This window comes from Stylophora pistillata, chromosome 3, assembly GCF_964205215.1.
Source record: "Stylophora pistillata chromosome 3, jaStyPist1.2, whole genome shotgun sequence".
Classification (NCBI taxonomy): Eukaryota; Metazoa; Cnidaria; class Anthozoa; order Scleractinia; family Pocilloporidae; genus Stylophora; species Stylophora pistillata.
The window spans coordinates 21,325,001-21,343,358 of NC_142521.1; the positions used below are offsets into that span (position 1 = coordinate 21,325,001).

General features: G+C 38.4%; 1 protein-coding gene across 4 annotated transcripts in view; it reads right to left on the reverse strand.

The window, feature by feature from the left end:
- The window catches only part of LOC111332606 (uncharacterized), a 54,232-nt gene that overhangs the window by 32,353 nt on the left and 3,521 nt on the right, over window positions 1-18,358 (reverse strand). For 3 of the 4 annotated variants that reach the window (XM_088755094.1, XM_088755095.1, XM_088755096.1), the window contains exons 3-7: window positions 14,905-15,273; window positions 13,821-13,961; window positions 9,671-9,751; window positions 8,071-8,171; window positions 7,632-7,845 (exon numbers count right to left, since the gene is read on the reverse strand). In XM_088755094.1, coding sequence (XP_088611220.1) covers window positions 7,632-7,845; window positions 8,071-8,171; window positions 9,671-9,751; window positions 13,821-13,961; window positions 14,905-15,273 — 906 coding nt within the window. Of the gene's footprint in view, window positions 1-5,875; window positions 6,029-7,631; window positions 7,846-8,070; window positions 8,172-9,670; window positions 9,752-13,820; window positions 13,962-14,904; window positions 15,274-18,358 lie in introns of those variants that run through there. The other variant, XM_088755097.1, reaches the window with a different exon arrangement.

Below are 18,358 nucleotides of genomic sequence, written 5' to 3' on the forward strand. Positions count from 1 at the left end.
ATTTTCTTCACTTTGACTATCTTTTACCGCTGGTTGCCACTACATTACCGACACCGTCCACATCGCTCGCAGCGCCAGTGGGCAAGATGAAGCGAATCCTGTGTTCTGATTGGCTACCCGAGCGACTTCGTCTCAGTCCATGAAAATGCGAAAAAAGAACGCGGCCAATATCCAGCCATCTTGACCTCACGCTTGGTTAATAACCCATCTATCTTGCTCGCTGGGTAACCGATCAGAACACAGGATTCGCTCTATATTGCCCACGGGCACTGCCAGCGATATAATAAGAGGGTCTTAATGGGGTTAACCGATAGGCGTAAAATGGCCAAAAATTTAGTCGATAGCCGTAAAAATTGAAAAATTTTAACCGTTAGCCGTAAATGGGATCAAAAGAGGTAACCGTAAAAAAAATTGTTCCCTAAATTTCTTAATTTTAAGGAAGTTGCTAAACTTACTTATGACCTGTTTCATTTCTTATTTTACTGACTTTGACTCCGTACATGTCGTACATGTAGTTCTTACGTTTATAGGCCAAGCTCGTTTCAAGGACCCCCGGTAGTCTCCCTTGACCTCACGGCCTGCGTTTTGTAGGACAAGTTGACAGCTTTTTGTTTTAAGATCTCCAATTTCTTCACCCAGTGTGCATGTGAGTTGAACGATGTCGGTATTGAAAGCTGTTGTTAGTTTTTAGCGAACGGGTGAGGAAAGGCCAAGCGAAAGATACAAGGCAAGACTCAAAGTCCAAGAAGAGCATTGGACACTTTCAGCGTTCAAGAAAAACGTTATTGGCTTTCTTGGTCTTAACGAGCAAGCCAGGAAGTTCGGTCTTGGGCAATTTGACCTTAAACTTTACCGCCTCGCCAAAATCAGCGGCAAGATAAAAAATTATTCTTTATCGACCCAGCAGCAGCTAGATCTGGAACTAGCCCTGTTGCTTGAGTCAAATAGTGAAAGCGAGCTGAACAGTAAGTACTCTTAAAGTTATGAATTTTGTACGTGACTACTAGGATGCCGCGTGCCAAGAAATTTTTGGGGGTCTTTTATCTTGCGGATTGCAGAAACTAAATTAGCTCCCCACATGTTTGGGGAGCTAATTGTTTCGATAGCGAAAGACTGGTTTTCTTACTGAGGATTAATATTTGTTATTTTCAGGAGATCGCGAGCTTGAAATACCTGAGTAAAGCAACTAGCAAAGATGTCACTGTTTGCAAAACGCTTACTGTTGATCACTAAGGCATGGGTCGCACTTGGCAAAGTTTGGTGTGAATGTGGTCACTTTGGTGTAAAAATCTGTCATCGGGGCACATTGCCTAATGCGACCCTAACTTTTCCAGTTCGCAAAAACTTTGAAAACCGGCCAAAACATCAAAGACGCCGTAGTGCTTGGGTGGGGCAGGTAGATTTCGGAAAACTCGGGCTAAACAATAGCTATCACAATTCTATGCGTAAAATAATATTAGAAGTGGTATGATTTATCAAATATTAAATTTTTTCAAAAGAATAACTCATTTAAGCCTGAGATGACCATAACACCTTTATTTCGCTTTAAAGATTAAAAAAACAGAGGTTTATTAATATTTAACCTTTTGGAACCAAAGAAATTAATTTTTAACTTTTTTGTTAACCGTAACTGTAAAAAATTAACCGATAGCCGTAAAAGAGCCAAAATTTTAGCCGATAACCGTAAAAGCCAGCACCCCATTGAGACCCTCTACTAAGAACTGATTATTTTTACAATTATCTTCATTATCATTAATAATATTTGGAACAACGAATGCATACATACATACATACATACATACATAAGCTTTATTTATACATGGTACCAATTTCATATAAAATATGCTCTTCCATCGAGCCGTGTGTAACGTAGTAGAAGGCGGAAAGACTAGTTAAAAGGCTATTATGAAAATTCCCAAGAGAATGATACCTTTTACTTTCATCATTTGCACATATGGAAAGACGATTAATGATAGTTCTTTCATTTTTGAAATCTTTTACTGCATCAGATCAATAACAACCTTTCTTCGCCCTTTCATGTAGTCTTCATTTGCTCGTTCATCTCGCACAATTATGCATTCACCGATGGCATTCTCTAAACATATGGCAAAAACTCCATTGAGTTAAATTTATTTGAAAGAACCATGTGAGATGAACAGAGAGCTTTGCGCACTTGCAATCCGCTACCGCTTCGTTTGATGCGCTTAACAGAAATGCAACGAACGCAGATTGCAGGCCTAAGGAAGTGGGCGGGAAACGATAAAGCAAGTATCTTACTTGTGTTTTTTTTTTTTTTTTTCTTGAGGCATTTTCTATCAAATAGTAGCTGATGATGATTTTAAAGAAGAATTATCATGATTTAACATTATAAGATTTTTTAATTTGTTACGGTCCTTGGGGCCTCACGAATGGGCACAGTTTTAGTTTTAATGTACGTAACAATCGTTCGATCGCAATTCGAACCGGAAATCATTGTCTACAAGAGCTGCTTAGATATGAAAACAACCTTTTCCATATCTATCGCACTTGAAAATAATCAATCAATTAAATATTTATATTTCAACGCTTCACAGGTAGCATTTGATTGCAATAGAAACTATTGATCGATGAGTTTGATGGCGATTTCCTACAAGGTCGATTTTACGTCAGACGCAAATTTTAAGTGCTTAGTTTTCAGCGCTAACTTATCATCAGAAAAAGGAACAAAATCCGACCTAACTCCTCCCCGGTGATGGAAGACTCAATAAACCCAACAAGAGATCAAAAGAAGTACACTTTGATATTTTCCAGTTATTTACCTCATAGGTGAACTCTTCTCCTATTAATTGATAAAAACCACACTCCGCTGGTCATATGTCATAACACTCGTAAATGGACAATATTAATTAGCTTTCTAACCAAGCTCAGAGTTCTTTGTTAATCCCTATTGAGTTGGGTCGCCTGTCCGTTATTTTGAAGTCGCGTTTTTCATTCCAGTAATTTTTAATATTCACACTGCCACTAGTAGCTAGTAATCTTTGGTTCGTTGGCAGAAAACTAAAGCGAGCTGCAGATTTCAAATTCTGAAATGCAGAAATGACGCTCTGGTTCGAGTAACGATGTATCAGTGACATTAGATGGTGATATATGGTGAATAAATAGAGCAAAGCAATCTTCACTCTCCATTGTTACGTGTTTGAATTTAAAACAATCTAAAAGCCTCGTTGTGAAGTATACATGGACCTTCGAATTCAACGAGTAAAAAGTAATGCTTAAGAGTTAGAAAAGGATATGAGAGATAAAACGGCAATAAACACAAGCAGCACAAAAAGAACGAAAAATTCAAAAACTGCACGAAATGCAGTCGAGTGTAGCGGAAAGGATTCGAAGTTCATTTCACAACCGTCAGAGTTCTATTAAACTGATTGATCTTTGTTTAAGTACAGAACACCTTGAAAACGACATCAAATGAACAGCAAAAAATTATCGGATAAAATATGTCAGTGGCTCATGGCAGTTGTATATTCGAGGTCATTAACCTACTCTAGTCAACCAATGAGAATTAAGCAATGAATACGGAAAGACAAGGTTGAATGATGATCAAACAATTAAACGCTTGGATTTGGTGGGATTGGCCAACTTCTCCCTTCCCTCTCTTCCCACACCTCTTTACTGTTTTCTACTGTTCGGCTTTTCATACGATTAGGTGTGAAATACATACATTAAAATTGAATTTACTTCAACTTCAGAGGCACTTGAATGAGTCGCTATTTAACAGACTTAGCTATAATTCTCTCAGTACTCAGTATTGAGTATCGGGGCTCTATATATAACAGCTCGCAAGCAAATCGCGGTATTACATTTAAAACAGCTTATCCACAACCATACAACCAATTTTTACCAATCAAATTCGTCATATAATTCAGTGAATGGAAAAGAATCATTTCAAACTCGACAAGAAGCAAAAAAGATCAAAACAGTCCTATTTGACAGAAGACACATCTTTACCCATTTTTTTCTTCTTGACCTTAAATTTGAGGAGGTGAACAAGAAAAGAGACAAATGACGACAAAATACTATGGGAGAGAGGAAGAAAGAGGAACCAAACTAGACATATTGTGTTTCACTGATTAATACTCTGTAACGGGTTTTCACCGGTTTTCATTGAAGATTTGTTTTCATTGTTTTGGAGTGTAATAGAGAAAGATGATACAAGTCTTAGAGCAAAAATCTGGAAATTAATATCTGTGTCCTTCAGAAGTTGAAGAGCTCTCAAGTATTTGTAGGTGAAGGAGCTATAGAGTTGCGGTTGGCTGTGCCACAAGGAACTGCTATGTTTTCATTCTCTGTCGTACACTCCAAACTTTCAACACTTAACATACCTCGTTAATGTACACTTAACAACAAATAATTTGAGAATTTTAGCGTGACTGAGGCGTAAACTGTTTGTTTTACGCAGATGAATGAATGAAGCCGCAAATACGTAAACTAGGAAGAAAGTGACTTGTAGAGAGAGCTTTCTTCGTTTGATCTCACGATTATTCGCCTAGACTCATCTCGTTCCATTCAGTTTTACGATTTTAGCGAGCTGAAACCACGTCAAGTCAAACTAAACTATTGTTTCTGCGGTATAAATTATATAGCAACCATACATATTTCTTCCTATTGTTATCATATCGTAACAATTCCCAGTGATCCTTCAGGCTTAACTTAGAGAGCCACGCTTGAGGAGCAAGCGTTTAAGCTTGGTAAAGGTTAACCAGAATTAAATAAGAAAACAATGAAAGCTCGGCCAAATATGGAACTCATTAGCCAATTTTTCTCTTTCATGTTGATAAAAATAACATTGTCTAAACATGGCAAGTGAAAAGCATAGATTTTGGTTCAAAGGGTCGTGTTGGAAGACGACTCGATTTTACGGAAAAATTGTAGTTATTTGAGAATGGAAATTGAGTCAGCAATTTCGGTAACTTGTCCTAATGTTCGATTTCTCAGTTTTGACCGTGACTGGCTTAATTTGCGCCAAAATAACCGGTATTTTGTTCCCGTAGTCTGGGAGTTCAAGCAATAGACCAACAAAGGTTTTATCCTTTAAAAGAAGAACTATAGATTACAAATCATATTTGGAAAGTGGATACACCGAACTTGACTAAATTTCAATTGAATAATTCAATTAGTTTTTTATTTTTACGCTGACTTAGAAAATTGATATGTTTTGCCGCGATAAATGATAGAAATAATTCACACATTACTAGCTCAATAACAAAATTAATAACTTGAACTCGCCAAATATAATGGAACTGTTACCAGGTTAGGATAAGAAATAATTTTAATTTGCATTGCCCTGTCTAGCATCCACTTAAGAAAGTTTATGATCATTATTACAATCATCAAAGGCGGTATAAAGTGTTTCATAAACTGCCGCGACGCATAATTCCTCAAATTCTCTAGGAAAAACAGAAAAGTAACGCAACAGAAGAGGAGAATTTATGTTAACATGTTGCAGACTAGAGGATTCTGAAAAAAAGTTTTGGGTAGAAGTTCCATGAAAAGTAAGCAGTGGGTGTCCATCTGAAACATTATCTGAGAGATTTATACACGTATCTTAGACAATTCAGATCACAAGCGTCCCGCTGGGGTCTATCAAAATGTAGAATTTTCTTTATTAAATCGACGGACCCATCGCCAGAAGGTGAAATATTTCGTAAAGTCAAGGTAAAATTCAAAAGACTATGGCACGATCTTACCAGACATCCTTTAGGTGAACCACGTAAACCGCCTATTTGAACAGTTGAGGCGATTTGCGCGCCTGCCATCTCAGCATGTTTATTCGATAGTCCAAAGTACATGAAGCAATAGCAAACTTACATTGGTACGAACTGAATAGAATACTTACGGTACATTGGATCCAACCCAAGATTTTCGCTTATAAAACAACTAACAAGAAGCAGAGTAAACGTAAAGCGAAGAAATCCTCCTTGACACATGTTTCCTACACGGAATTCTATGCGCTCAAAGATCGCCGTGAGTGGATGTGTCCCGCTGCCCGTAAGTTAGGAAGACAAAAATTTCGGTTATACCTAACCTCTTATTGTCTGAGAGGTCGATGACATTGTCTTTTCGTTAAAGGGGTCTAAAAACAGTATATTCGTTGTGTATCCTCTAACGCATTCTTTCGGACGTTTGAGCATATGCGCTAATTTGTCAATGCCTCAGGCTAGGTAATGTCAGCAGACAAATTCAAATGGCGGGAAGAGAAAATTGCTTTTGTTCCTCCAGCTGAATGCTAGGAAGATGCGATTCCGTACGAAAATGAGGAGGACAATGTTTCACCTGAACCATTGCAGATGATTGGGAATAGCCTTTTACCTTAATCACATAAGGATTCAATTGACGCGATGAGAAAACCGAAATAACCTTCGGATCGCCCGAGGTGAATTCGAGGTTACCCCACTGTGAAGAGGTCTTTATGCAAGCCGCAAGCTTCCTGGTTTTTTGCATCAGTCAAAATTCGAGAAGTTCTGGGTATGATTACTTAAGCTATAGATTGCACTTTTGATCCGTTTACTGCAGCAAATTGATCGAAAACGCAATTGGTTAACGCCATCTGAGCTCATTTCTGTTGCGCATTAGGCTCTCTTTCGGTTTGAAATAAAAAAAAAAAAGATTTTTTTAACTTTCAACTTTTTTTCTCAAAAGATACCACTAGAAAAAAAAAACCGTGATAAACGCAGTTGCTTCTAAATTGAGTTCCTAATTAAAACCTCTTGAAAACAAAAGCAATTGAATCGTAAAGCTATAAAGGCTGTTAGAATTCAGACGGTTAGAATTCAGGCCACGAAAGAATTAACTATGCCCTCAATTAATACATTTATTCTACAAGTACGGGCCAGCGTGCGCCGGAAATGGAGTTAAAAACATATCCTATGGCATTCGCGTGTTTGTTTTTTTCTTTTTTTTTAGACATGGTTTCCACGTGCTCTTCAGCGTTTAATCAACGTAATTACAAACTCCTCCATCCTCTACCCCTGTGTATATCGAAACCTCTTTGAGGTGCTTTTCACGTATGTACAAATCAAACTTGAACAAGCTGTTACATTAGATTCCAAATAGAGTTGTTATTCTTTGATCCGTTTTGGACCATTCTCGGCTAATAGATGTTTACGGAAATTCAATATTGTTTGTAGCATCGATTCATCTCTCACCAAATCATTCAAGCAACACGCCATACTCAAATCGCTTTTAATTACAGGAGAGCCTAAAAATATATCACTGATTTAATCAATTTACTGAAGACGGTGGTAGTTATTTTTTAGCATTTCCGATGGGTTTATTTATGATATCATAGTTCTGAAAAATCACTGACAAAAACAACTTAAAGCATCTGTACAAAAATCATGTAAAACAAATCCATGTTTCAATTCTCAATAACTGGCTTTTATGATTAAATTTCCAAGAATGCTGAATTGTAAGTACCAAGTTGTACAGTAACTGCCTTTCTTTGTCTCATAATCATTAACTAAATGCCATATTCTTCAGATTAAAGTGCTGCGGTTTTTAATTATTGTGTCCTCATCTTATTTGAGTGGGAATTTATTTGAGTAATTACTGAATACAGTCTATCTACTTGGGTTCTATCAACGGATACTCACAAGCTACTTGTTCTCGACCTGCCTCGCCTCCCTGCAATCCACGTCCACCACTAGTCCGTGTTGAACTATTCGCTGTGTAGTTTTTAATATCGGTTAGTGAAAAGACCTGAATAACTCCACCGCCGCCACCACCCCCACAGCGATACGAATGGTTAGAGCTGAAACCACTGTCCCCACCAACTGCAGATAAACTTCCGTCCTTTCCTATCACCACCTTTGAACAAATTAAAGAACCGTTAATAAACTAACCTTAATCTAAGTCAGTAGCCATTACTGATCATTTACGGAAAGATTTCTGCATCTATTAGGCAAAAAACACTTTCCATGAATCATGTTGCATGTATCAGTTTCGTCCACCTAGCACAAGGACATTTCAAGATCATCTTGTTTTTTGTTGTTGTTGTTGTTGTTGTTTGGTTTTTTTTTTTTTCGCATTTACCCTATCTCCCTGTAGTCGTATCAATCCTCCTGAACTGCCACCTGCACAGTGATCATCACTCGTGTTCCCACTCGAGTAACCGTCAGCCTTAATTGCAGCATCTGGAAAAAGAGAGTCCTGTTCGCATGCTCATCATAAACATTACAATTTCTTTGATTCTGATTGGTGTAAAAAACTCTCAATTTTGCACTAATTCACTTGGCAAGTTCTTATCGGACAGCGGTTTCTTATTAGATATTTCAACAATCCAGTCAAATTCAAAGTTGCAGTTTAAATCAACCAATCACATTCAAATTTTGATTGTATTCAATTTCAGAGCCTTGTTAAACAATTAACGCCTCCTTTGTCAGATTTTAATGCAAATTTTCCCTTTCTTTCATAACTTGGCTATTCTACTTTTCTCAGAAATTGTACTATTTATGATTAATAGGTAATAAGACTTTGGTTTGTAATCATACTCCTGATAAACAAATCGGACCCCCGCTGCGCGGACGTCATCGGACGTCGGAGAATCATCTCTAAAATAAAGATAAACCTTGAAACAAGTGTCGGGTGATTTAGAAAAAAAAAAAAAAGAAACCAGACAGGTAGGAAGATATTTAAAAAATGGGGATGGCGAGGAATGGAAAGGATTAACTCGGATTACAAATGAGTTCAACAAATTTATTATTAACCGTTAATTTCTTCGATAATACTAAACCCCCGGCCTTACTTAACCTCTTAACTCATATCATTTGTCACAGCTTGAGAATAGCATGACCATTATATAGACCAACTCTTGTCAAACTTGTACCATATTAATTCCTGTCGGTGCGAATTGGGCAACGAGAGTTACGAAGTTAAAATGACAAAGTTCAGAGATTGATCAGGAATGTTCCTAAAATTCTCAGAATTATCAGTAAGCCACTTGTGAGATGACATAATTTTTCCAGAGCCTCTCAAACGCTAAACTCGAAAGGCCTACTCTGAGCTTTCATCCGCCTGTATTTAAAACCCACGATAGCTGATGATAAACATTAGAAATTCTGCCAACTAAGATGGATTGACAGACCTTAGCCAGAAAAGTCCGAAATCCAAAGTAGTTAAAAATAATAATAATAACAGTAATAGTGATAACAATAATGATAACAAAAAAAGCCCGTTAATTTTCCGTGAAAGAGTAACTTTCGGAAAAGTGATAAAAGAGAAATTTATAAAAATTTTAAGTAGACGAGACCACGGAGTTATTTCCGCCTTTTTGTGATGGCTCGAACTTCAGGAAAATGAAAAAAAATTATTGTTAGTCTTGACCAGAGAATTTTTCCAGATTATTCAACAACGTTTGGCGCTACCCTTGCTAATTACCGATGCAAATCCATCACAACAGAGAAAATTGTGGTCTTTTTGACAAATTTTGAATTCTAATCAAGCTAAAGCTCGTCTTTGTTAACTTTCGGGATGACGAAAGGTTTCTCTATTGAAAGGTGCATTCAGGTTGCATTTTGATGTGCGAGCCCGACTGCTACTGAATAATTCAGCGTTTGTTATGGAATTCCAAGATCAAAGCTTAGTTCCAGAAAATATTATCACATCGTGATGTAGAAAGGTGATTATTTCTTACTTAGGGTTAATGTTCCATCGTTTGCAATCAGTTCAATAGCTCCACCGCCAGACCCTGATTTGCTAGTGAACAAATTTGTTCCTGTATATAAGAAAGATAGAAAATAAACAACTGTTAGTAACAATTGAGGGAAAAGAAATTTAATGAAACCATGTGAAATGTGGAGAATTTGTTGTGCAGTAAACAGTGTGAATAAGACAAAAGAGTGAAAACGAAAAAATGTTATCGGACAACGTAGTTTCCATACAGTCTGCTTGGACTGGACTCAACTGAGTGAGTGAACGGAGGTTATCGTTAAGTTCAGTCGAACTTCTGGTCAATTTTCATTCATTTAATATTATTCAGAATTGCTTACGCTCATCTCCACTGTTTAGCCAGGGGTCAATTTAATAAAGAAAATACACTTGTAGCTTTTACACGTGTAATTTACATGGGTAAAGTCCGACTTGTAAATACAAGGATTTAATAAAACAATATACCACACTGGAATTTACACGTGTATCTCGAGTCAGTGCACAATTGTAAATTACAATTCTAGAATTATAGGAGGGTTAACCCCACTGAGACCTTCTTACAACTGTAAACTCCGCTCGAGTGTAGTAAGTGACTTTTTACATATGCAATTAAAAGTCGCTGCTGTCCTTTCGATACATGCGGCTTTGCTTCCTTTGCTTCCTTTGCTTTCAGCTTTACTCCTAAACAGCCGTTGAGCATATTATCCAAACAGCAAAAGTTGCTTTTGGCTCACCTTGTGACGGAACATAAAATGATAGTTTTGGCACCAATTTCGTCGACAGTGACGAAGAAAGTAAACGGCGTTCGCGCAAAGATAGACAGCGCGAAAACGCTTGATGTTTTATAGGCCACTATTCGCAGGGCTACACTCAAAATAAGGTAGCGAATCTAAGGAGACTGGTGTAGGGGGAAGTGGACAGCTCACCGAGCTAGACGAAACTTTCCTCGATGTTTTAGGCCGCGAAAGTACAAACATAGAGCCCGTGAAAGTCGACGATTCAGATATTGTATTTGGAGAGGAGATCGTTGTCACAACAACTCGTAGCGTTGAAGGTAAAATAATTATAACCCATTTTTAAATGTTTCAACCATTTTAAACGTGCGTGCCTTGTTCGTAATGAAATGAGAATTCTTTTTAATGCCTTTTCAAAAGGGGGAGGAACTATTGTATGATGCCATACTAGAGTAAAAGTTTTATGAACCAACTCAGCTCTTAAAGCCGTTTCGGAAGAGGTACCTCATCTTAGATCCTGAAACCCTAAACCCCACCCTGCGACACTTTTCCTTCCCCGACGCGGACAAACCGGAGCGACTTTTAACCCAACATACGATGAAGTTATCGTTTTGTTCAATTTCTTTGCACTAGGTGGCGTTGAAAGTTACACTTAGGAAGTGCAAGTTTCTACCGCAGAAACTGGGATTGGTGAAACGGAAGAAGTAAGTGGACATAGTGGTGCCGGCTCACCACAAATGTTACCCAAGCAGGCAGTCGCCGAAACACCAACGCCAACAAAAATTAGACGCCAAGCTCTGCTATTAGCTGGAAAGAAAGGTGCTCTCAGGGCTAAAGGGAAACCATCAGCTGCAGAAAAGAAGACAACAGAGGACGACATACTGCGACTTAGAAAGAGGAAGCTCCATCTAGAAAACGTTACGCTGAGATTGGAGATAAAAAATCTGAGAAAGGGTCTTCAAAATTAATTTATTAAACGGCGTCCAAAATGTAATTTAAAATGATTATATAAGTAGCCTTTGGACATTTGCCGAACTTATTATATTGTAATGCTAGTGATAGTCTGAGGAATACTGTAAATTGGTGATGGGCGATATCAGAATTATGACCTACATGTACACTCACTTTTTCCTTTGGAAGTTAGGTGTAAGTGTACTTTGTGCAATAAAACGTAATGATTATCGCCACTGAATAAAAAATGGATCATTTACTTGGCACAATATTGAAACAGTGGCAGTTTTCAATTCAGCTTCGTTTGTATAAGTCCACACATGTATAGGAAGTGCTTCAGCACCTACCGCCTTCTGTCCTCTTGTTCCTCTCCAGGACCGATGTCCAACTCATCGTGGACATTGTCGAGATCTGCACCTTCTAGCAGATCATTGCCATTATCGCTGAATAGGATGCAGAAGTTGTGCAATATAAGAGCACATTGGACAAGCTCGGCAGCTCTTGTCATGTTTTCACTCTCATACCCGTCTGGAGAGCGTAAAACCTTCTCTTGAGAACGCCAAATGCCCTCTCGATAGTGCATCGAGTTTTCTTATGCGCCTCATTAAACCTGCGGCGAGCCCCTTCTACGTCTCCTCTGAAAGGGGGGATCAGCCAATTGTTACAGTCGTAGGTAGAGTCGCCTAGAATAACTGCTCCTGGAATGGTCTATTTCCCTGTTGCTCAAAGGCGGTCCACAGAGAGCTTTCTTTAATCACTAGTGAATCATGCCACCTTCCAGCGCATCGACTGCTACAGAAGTGGAATGTGTAATCTGGGCCTGATACCATGGCGACATTCAGAGATTTGGAATGATAGCGGTTGACGGAGGTGTCTTCATCATTGTGAGGTGGGTTCACTTGAACGTGAGTTCCATCGACGCATCCTGCGACACACGGAAAGCCTGCGATGTATCTGAATTTAGCGGCGATACTTTGAGGCTGGCCAGGCCATCGTGTGAACTCCCGCTTCAAGCTTAGTATTGCAGGAAAAACGCGATGAAGGATATGCCATACTGTTGATGTGGAGATACCATGACAAGAGTGCATTACGTGATAGAAGGAATTTGTTCCAAGGAAGTGGAGATATACTAAAAGTTACTGTCTTGCCGTAAGTGCTCTGTTAAATCTCGTTCTGTGCTCCAAGCGCTGGCCTATTAATTCCAAAAGGTGGACGAAGGCGTCCAGAGGCAGACGAAACTTCTCTCAAAATTCCCTTGGATTTTCGATGTCGAAAAGCCGTCTGTTTTGGAAATTCCTAGGTCGACGAATAACTTCACGTCTTAGCAGTTCGTTGAGTTCCTCTTCCCAAGAAGATGACATACTGTGACGCTCCAATGTTCTTTTTCAGAAGAAGTACTCAATGTTTACAAGTGACATGCGACATGTATTTTGCACTTATGATTTACAAGTCGGACTCTTGTAAAAATACAAGTCGGACTCTTGTAAAAGTTTTATTAAATTGGATACTTACCATCTTTTACACTTGTAGCGCTACACCTGTTATTACAAGTCGGACACTTGTAACCTGGACTTGTAACGATGTTTATTACACGACTCGGGCAGTCAGAGGGCCAATAACTAAAATCAACCAATCAAAATGCTCTATTGCCGGTCAATATTCTCTAAGTATTGGACCGGGCACTGTCCCGAATGGTCCCGAATGATACCGCACTTGTGTCCCTTTGAACTTCAGTCGTATAATAAATCTCTTATTAACCAAGCTTGCTCGGGACCGTACTGGAAGAATATCGGCCCTCGGTCTTTTTTGTACGGACCTCGCTGCGCTCGGTCCGTACTGTCAAGACCTCGGGCCGATATTCTCCCAGTACGGCCCTCGCGCTTGGTTAATAAGATATATTTATTAAACTCCCTTTCGTCTGCACTTGTAAATACAACGGTCCAACTTGTAGATTACAAGTGTAGAAGTTTTATTAAATTGACCCCAAGTCTTAATCCTAGTAACCTCGCTTTTATTTTGTTTGCATGATTACATCATGGTATAAGAAGGCCATGGGCATGCGTGGGATCTCGGCAAACAACACATAAGTGCTATGGGTTCAAACTAAAAATGGACACTTTGATAATTCATATTGTCTTCCGTTGTGTTCGACGACCCACCCCCCCCCCCCCCCCCCCCCCATCTCCGGGCTTGGTCACTTTTTATGACCTTCACGCCGTGGGACTCTTTCGAAATCAGCGATTATCCTGGCAGTATTCAAGGTACACTTTAGAGATCGGAACCAATTAACATGACCAATCTCACCAGAAGTTTTCTAAGGCTCAGTATTCGATAATTCAACACAGGGATTCCAATATGTTTTCCTAATTTTCCATCGCCCGTGAAAATTAAATTAAGAACATTTCACTATTGCCTGGACTATTTCTGAGAGGTTATCGAGAACGATCTCACCTGTGCTACCACCGAGTAGGTAGGTGGTATCGAAGTACGTCCACCCATACAGTCTGGTTGTGTTCCTGTCCTGATAAAAACCTCCCCCTCTTCCACCATGACCTCCACCGTGATAGCTGAAGGCTCCACCAGGCCCCGCACCTATCAATAAAACCAAGGAGAGTAAAAGTGTAATCGCTAACGAACTATAAAAAGAATCGAAGGTTGCTTGTCTGAACTTGTTGCTTGTTATGCACCAAAGTGATACCACTGATAACTTAAGTACTTCGTCATGGTTTGCGCCTGTCGAAAATTTCAGTCGGAATTTTTTATGTTCGTTATTTGCAACATGTGTCAATCTTCTCGAACCTTGCAAATCCTATCTGGTGTGTACAGCTAACCGTTTGCCTTATGTTTATCATGCAGGGAAATTGAACACTTTCAATTGCATCAGTGGTTCGCTTGAAAGCTGTCATTGCTATATACAAATCTTTGTTATTCATTCAGTCAAGAGAAAGTTTCCTTTGATTCTGATAATTTATTTCAATGCGACTGAAGGAAACCAAAGACAGCATTCTACAAAATAATTTCTCATTTATGTTTTTATTTTTTTATCTATTTATCCATTTATCTATTCAGCTATTTGTTTTTTGTTTTCTGGTTTTTTTTTTTATCCTTTCATCGATCGATTTATTTATTTGATAGTTTCTCTCTTTTGACTATTTATTGAGCAGTTTTAAATTGAGTGTCAACAAATCCAAAACCAAAGTGATCACAACAACCAATGAAAACAAAGGTTGATGTCATCATTAACCAATGAGAAGTCAAGGCAAAAAAACAGGCAATCTGCTCGAAGGGCGGGAAAACGCGTGACTAAGGTAGGATTGGTTTCAGTTTTGCATCTGATTGCGGGTTCAGACGATGGCGTAAGTTTTCTAGACCAATCACACAGCGAAATAAGCAAAACCTAAGCAATCCAGGATCACTTTTAACACTCAATTTAAGACTACTCTATCATTATCACCTAGAACTTCACCAAAACTTACCTGTCTTTCTCTCCTTCCTATATGCGCACTTAGATTATTTGAATTAAACGTTTACTTACCCAATGTACAGCAAGTTTTATTCATCCGTACAAATCCTCCGAGCCAAAACAGCTGTTTATCGTTAGAAGTAAAATTGACTTCTTGACCACTCACATCTAAGTCAGTCCCCACCGTAAAATTGCCCTGAACGATCACAGAAAGGGCATTTGTTCCAAGGATGGATATTTTGTTTTTCTTATGAAAGATTTCATTGGCCATACTTCCATTGGTGATATTAAACTCTGCCACGGAATAGTTCCAAATTCCGTCATTAGGACCATGAAAAATTCTGGTTTTGATCGTACCGGTTGTCACGCTAGAACGCCCCTCCATTGCCATCTCTGCTGAGGTTGTGTTGATAATGTAAGTCTGTTGCCCAACAATGAAACCTGACGGAAGTAAAATGTAAAAAAAAAAAAAAAAAAACCACAAAAAAGTTAAAGCAACAACCAAAAAAAATGGAAATGGAAAGTTTAAAGTAAAAGTAAAGTCTGCGCCATTAAAGAAGCTTATTGAGGCAAGTAAGAATAAACAAATGTCATAGAATCTGTTATCATACTAATTTAAAGAACGAAGAAAAAGAACGGAAAAAACGGTAGTTTTTCTTTCTGATCTTTGCCTATATTTTTGAAACAGAGGTAGATTCACCGTTAGTCGTCCGTCCGATTACTGTATGGTCAAGTTAAAAAAAAAATTTGTCGATCAAATTCAATGCTGGCACCATGGCAAAATACCCTTCAGTTACTACTAGTAATAGTTTTCTTCAGGGCCAATGAACCTGTTTGCCAATTGTTTTCCAAAGGGAAATACAAAAACTTTTCCTTTTGGGAAATGCAAGCCTTGCAATATTATTGGGTTTCTTGCTCTTGTTAGAAATGTCTGGTACAATCACTCGTATAAAAGAGATCGGAAAAAAAGCAGTATCAACAAGTCTTGCGCCATGTTGTGCGGTTCCCTCTACTCAAAGGTTTCTGTAACGCAATTAATTATAAACTTTAATCCGTTCTCTCTTACTTCAATGAAACAAAAGGGCGAACTCTGTGTCCTGCTCAAGCGTCCGTTCTTTAATGCAGCGAAGCGCGCGTGGTGTCAATTGCGTAACACTTCATCAAGCACCGAGCATCGGGCCTGAGGACGAGGAAGCAACGAACTAACGAAAGCGTATATTAGGTAATGCAACATCTTGGTGCGCTTTGACTTGTATGAGTCAGTCAGAAAGTTTTTATTTTAGCACTTCGTCATATATAACTTTTTTTTAATTATTATTTTAGCTTACTAAACAAGGGAAAAGAGCACGAACATTCTGCTGCTATTGGTGGCGTTTAAACATTTTTGGTTACGCTCTATCTATGACAGGTGTATCCACCGATTCAACAATGGCTTCACAAAGTGTAATGCAACGACCTTCCCGGGTGAACATTTTCGGAAAGATAAAATTACTTTTAACAGTATTGAATATGAAGAAAGGGTTTACGGTTCCTATCTCTAAATTTAGAACTTCTGTACCTTTGAATGATCGTGACAACAGACCACTTTATCTAAAGTGCTAGTTGCCCAGTTGTTTTATATGGTCACTTTAATTAGAAAACTCATTAGAACTCCATCTTCCAATGGGCATAGTCTGGAAAGCTCTCAAGTTACAAGGTACAAGACCTCCCGTGTACATTCAGCTTTTCTATAGTTCTGTTTGTCAAGTCATGATATGATCGAGTTCACAAATTATTGACAAAAATATTAGACACATGACAGGTGTCATTATTATGTATCTGAGCACGTACTGAACGTGCCTCCATTAAATGTCCGAAAACAACGTTAAAAAGTTGAAAACTGAGCAGAGAACGCTCATTCGCGTGAACAACACAACAAGTCTTTCATTCAGATGTTGCTAATTCAAAGCAAGGACGAATTTCGAGAAAAATTCACTTCAATAGAATCAAGCATTCTGCTGGCGATATTTTGCCTTTGTGCAAAGAATGTCAGCGAAATAATAAAGGATTCATAAGTTACTGGCATCTAATAAAAACCCTTGCTAAACCTACTACAGAAATTTTTCGAAGGAAAAATGTTTTTTTTCCGTTGCACTGAAAGCGTAAAACATTCAAAAACAGCTTTAACTACGAAGTTAAATTATGGTAAAATTATCACATAGGAACAATAAATGAGGGGATATTTACATTAGCGAGGGCAGAAGAGATGCTGCAAACCTAGATTCCAATGGGTCTCTTTTCTATTCGTCTAAATAGAATTTGTTTTAGCAAAAACAAATACAGTGATGTCTCAAACTAAATCCCAATGAAAATTGATAATGCTTGAAGCCTCTATAAGAGATTCACACGAAAATCACTTGCAGTTAACACCGAGAAGGATGTGTTTTCGTCTCGTCACGAGCATGGGATTCCGTGCACCAATGCTTTACCTGTGAACTATACGGAGACTCCACGGTTGGCAAGGCATCATTTGTTAGCAGCGTATGTTGATAATGAAATTATAAACATTTCGATGTTCTCACTCACGTAAAATAAAGTTAATTACCACTGAACAAATTATCCGATAACGTTGCTGCTGGAAAATGGTCATTTGCGAGTTTCGTTTTATTCTATGTCTAGTTTTAGCTGATGGTTTTATTCAGGTTACAAAACTCAGAAATTGGCCAGTTTCTTTTTCTTGACCCTCATAAATGAAAACATGCAAACAAGATTTGCTTAATCATTTTTTTCGGTATTCCTTGACAGGTTCCGAGAGTCTTTTCAAAGATGGTCGACAGTCCTGGCTTTTTTCGTTACCAAGGACAAGGGAGGAAAGCATGTGATCTAGATCTGTTCCCGGCCTCGGAGTACTGAAGTGAATGGAACAGTTAAATCATGATTTATCTTTGCAAATATGGCAAATATAAGTTTCATTCTTCGTGAATTTACAATAGTTTGCTTTCATTTGAAATTTGATTTTAACCAAGACTTGACCGTCAGTTTTACAGTGCTTCCATTCGCGAAATTGAAACTGCCCCATAAACAACTCAAAATTTGTTGTCTTCCACCCACGTTCAAATTATCATTTGAAACTACTATGTTCTCTTTTTAAGTATCATAAATTACCATTGATGATCTTTTTCATTCATGCCAGTGAGTTTTCATTTAGAGTTTCATTATTATTTTACTGCACGATTTCGTCTATTAACTCATGATTGTCGCGAAGACAATGTTCTCCCGTGCTCCAGACCTAAGACGTGTTTTTAAGCCTTCTACACTGTTTACACGATCAAAGCTCTTGCGCAACAACACAAAGGATCTTGTCAAAAGTTTCGGATCATTTTTGTCATAAACACACTATATGGCTCAGTCCATTGCTCTTCCTATGCCACGCTTTATGAACACGTAGAGAGACACTGACAGCACGATTAATGCAGAGATATAAGGTGGAAGCACAGATAATCGCTGCACTTACTATTGGAGAGCGAGTGATATGGCATGGCGCCAG